Source organism: Coffea arabica, chromosome 8e, assembly GCF_036785885.1.
Source record: "Coffea arabica cultivar ET-39 chromosome 8e, Coffea Arabica ET-39 HiFi, whole genome shotgun sequence".
Lineage (NCBI taxonomy): Eukaryota > Viridiplantae > Streptophyta > Magnoliopsida > Gentianales > Rubiaceae > Coffea > Coffea arabica.
Window position 1 is genome coordinate 38,505,792 of NC_092324.1, and position 3,317 is coordinate 38,509,108.

General features: G+C 35.6%; 1 protein-coding gene across 1 annotated transcript; it reads right to left on the bottom strand.

Annotated features, from left to right (window-relative positions):
* Positions 1 to 874: 874 nt before the first annotated feature.
* Positions 875 to 3,027, bottom strand: LOC113703039 (xanthohumol 4-O-methyltransferase-like). Its single transcript, XM_027224252.2, has 2 exons — positions 1,984 to 3,027; positions 875 to 1,384 (listed from the first exon to the last, which is right to left on the bottom strand). Exons 1-2 carry the CDS (start codon positions 2,797 to 2,799, stop codon positions 1,085 to 1,087), a joined length of 1,116 nt encoding a protein of 371 aa, XP_027080053.2. The 5' UTR covers positions 2,800 to 3,027; the 3' UTR covers positions 875 to 1,084.
* Between the last annotated feature and the right edge of the window lie 290 nt (positions 3,028 to 3,317).

Here is a 3,317-nt window from a genome sequence, read left to right on the forward strand (position 1 = left end):
CTCTTTAGTGAGTACAAGGAGACTTTAACCAATGCCTAAATCCTCATTTTGATCCTTGAAGCTAGGAGTTAAGGTGTTGCTTCCTTCAAAATATGCCTTATGTCTAAATTGCAGCTTCAACTCATCTGTTTGATCCTGAAATATCCAAAATGTATTCCTGTACTGTTACGTTTATTTTACTGGATATAAAAGTACTTTAAAAAATCATTATGGCACATCTTATAACTTTTCTATATCATGCACTTATTTATGTCGAGACTGAAGTATGTACAAGACAAGACCAAGATTTCAGACAATATACCATCCAAATTGCATGAAACTCAGAACAGAACAAGGAGACATACTGATACTTTATTTCTTTTCACCAACAGAAGCTGCATTGTACTTGTGTTGTTAGCCCAGACCGGACTGGTTGGTTCAACAGGTCCGACCATGAACCGGTCTTATTCTCGAGTTGATTTGTAGCATAAAATCTCTTTTGGTAAAAAATCAGTCAAAAATCGGTTAAATCACTGACTTGATTCGACTGGTTGACCCGGTTCTCAAACTTTTCTTTCTTATTTTTTCCAAATATAATTTGAGTTACCTAAATTATAATATTTTCATTTATTAATATTAGTATGAAAATGCTACCCACTTAGCATAGATACCAAAATCACTCACTTTTCTGAATAATATCTAAATCAAGATGTTTCATCCCTATAATCTTATCAATTTAGTATTAGTGATTCCAATTTGCATTAATTTGGTTTTTCAAATAGTTTTGGAAAATGGACATATTTTAGTCATGAATTTACATATATATATAATTATTAGGTATATATTTGATTACAAGTCTAATATTTTTGGAACATTTTGTATGATTGGCCGAATATAACCAAGAACTTAATTTTAATATTTCTAAAACTTATAAAAATATAAAATAATTATGACATCATACTAACGTCAGCGGATTTTTTAGAACGGTCCAGCCGATCTGGCTGATTGACCCCTGACCTAATAGTTTAGCCGAACCGCTATCCGATCTGAGTTTAACAACATTGCATTGTACAAGATCCACAATGCACTTTTCATAGTTATAATATCATTCTGGATAAGCCTCTATAACGGATAAGCAAGCTGGAATTTCGCTAATATTGTAACGGGGGAAGCCTCCTTTCTGTAGAAGTATTTTCCATTCAGGTTCAGTCCTCTCCTTACCTCCAGAGGTGTGAGCAATCATTACCAAATCAAGTTTCATCCTAACGCTGTCAAATAGCCCATCACCTTCAGGCTTTAAGACCACATCCACAATGAAGATCTTTCCTGTTTTTTCTGGTATTGCTCTTCGACAGTTCTTTAATATTTTCACACAATCCTCATCATCCCAATCATGCATTATCCACTGCATTGATGAAGAAAATGATGCAGAAGAGGAACATTCGTTGATCAGTTGGTTAGAAATTTTTCACAAGAGGTAGAACAAATCATGGGTACTGTATCAAGCTAGAAAGAAAAAAAAATTGGAATCAACAACTGGCAATTCCGATTGCTCAAGACAATATAGACACTATCAATGCGAATTTGATAATTCAGTCATACGGAATTTGACACAATTGCAATAACCATGTAAATGTATGTATGTGTACTGTTTATTCAATAAGAGTACTAACATTTTAAACTTGAATACTAAATATAATTGTGCATTTGAATTGTTAATTGTTTAGTTTTTTCATTTTGTTTTATTATTCACTCTAACCCTTTATTTTTGTGATGTAATATATGTTAATGGGAAACTAGTTGGAAAGATATTAAGCCGTGTTTAGATATTTTACAAGAAAGCTTTTCTAAATTGTCTGAATAGCTGAACTGGAATCAACTCTATGAACTTGTATTTTGAAGTTCTGTGCTTCGAGCTATCAAGTATCACCCCAAAGTAAGAAATATAAAAGTTGAAATGAGAAAACAACAAGATTTGGCAGTGATTTTAGCAAATAATAATACCTTCATGAAGATGGCTTGAGCACTAGGGATGGCATCAAACATGTCACCACCAACATGAGAAACTCCATCATACTTAGGTGCTGTAGCAACAACATGTGGCAAATCAAAGTTGATTCCTTTGATATGTGGATAAGCCTTGACAATCTCTGCTATGGTTGCGCCAATTCCACCCCCAACATCCACAAGTGATTCCACACCATCCCAGTTAGCACTTTTAAGCCCTGAAAGAACTGCTTGCACTGTAATCTTCCCAGTACATTCCATCCCATCATTGAAAATCATGTTGAACTCAGGGTTTTGTGATGCAAAATCCCATATCTCTTTTCCATGAGATTTTTGAAATGCAATGCCACCTTCTCTTACACAAGCACTCAACTGATGCCATGGACTTAAAAGCCATGGATGGTTCTCCATTAAGATAAATGGAGCCAAGCTCAACTGATTGTTGTTATTTAACAGCCAGTGCGAGGCGGGAGTAAGGTCGTAGAGGATGGTGGAGGGTGCGTCTCCACCGTGACCCGGTCGAACTTCACTGGATGTGAAGATCTTGTTCCGGACTAACAACCTCATGATTCGTGCCAGATATGGGATATTTGGGGATGAAGAGTTGGTGATATTGGAGGAGATTTCGGACAGGGATAAGGGGCGGCCATGGAAGTGTATAATGTCAGCAATTTGAAGCTCCACAGCACATTTTAGGGCCATGGAATCTACAAAGCCGAACAAATGTTTCCATATCTTCGCTTGGCCATGAAGAAGTTTTGATCCTTCATCACTTGTGTCCATGGTCTCTTTGTCTCTCTTTTCCCTCTCCATGTGGCAAATGAAGAACGGATGGGGGAATTTATTTGAAATTGCTTGTTCCAAGCACGAGAACAAATGAATAACAGCTATTTGTTTTTATTACTATGAGATTATAATCTAATTGTCGCATATCCCACGGTTCAGTTGTCTTTTCATTTTTGCTTCTGCTCCTTCTCCTCTATTATGCTGCATTAAACCCGGCGAACAAAAAATTTAACAAAATATTATTTGAAATAATTTGCTATTCAAAAAATATTATTTTCGGCTTACACATGGCTAGTGGCACCAAATGTAGTTAATGAAACAAGTTATGGACTATGGTCTATGGTCCACATGGTAGAGTCCATGTTGGCTTTCTTTTTTCTTCCCCGTTTTTTCTTGTGAAATGCTGTTCATGTAAATCTGTGTTTCTTGAAAAAAAAAATTGTTGTATTATATAAAATTCCAAATGGTTCTATAATGGGAATAATTCATTGATGACCATTATGGCATTCCAAATTATGCTTTTGTAGCTGCTAGGGGTAACTATA

Bases quoted from the DNA above. Each gene is read 5' to 3' on its own strand.
- LOC113703039 (XM_027224252.2), bottom strand. From the start codon at position 2,799: ATGGAGAGGGAAAAGAGAGACAAAGAGACCATGGACACAAGTGATGAA. The intron at 1,385-1,983 runs GTATTATTATTT...TCATCAATGCAG, and splicing joins CTCAAGCCATCTTCATGAAG to TGGATAATGCATGATTGGGA.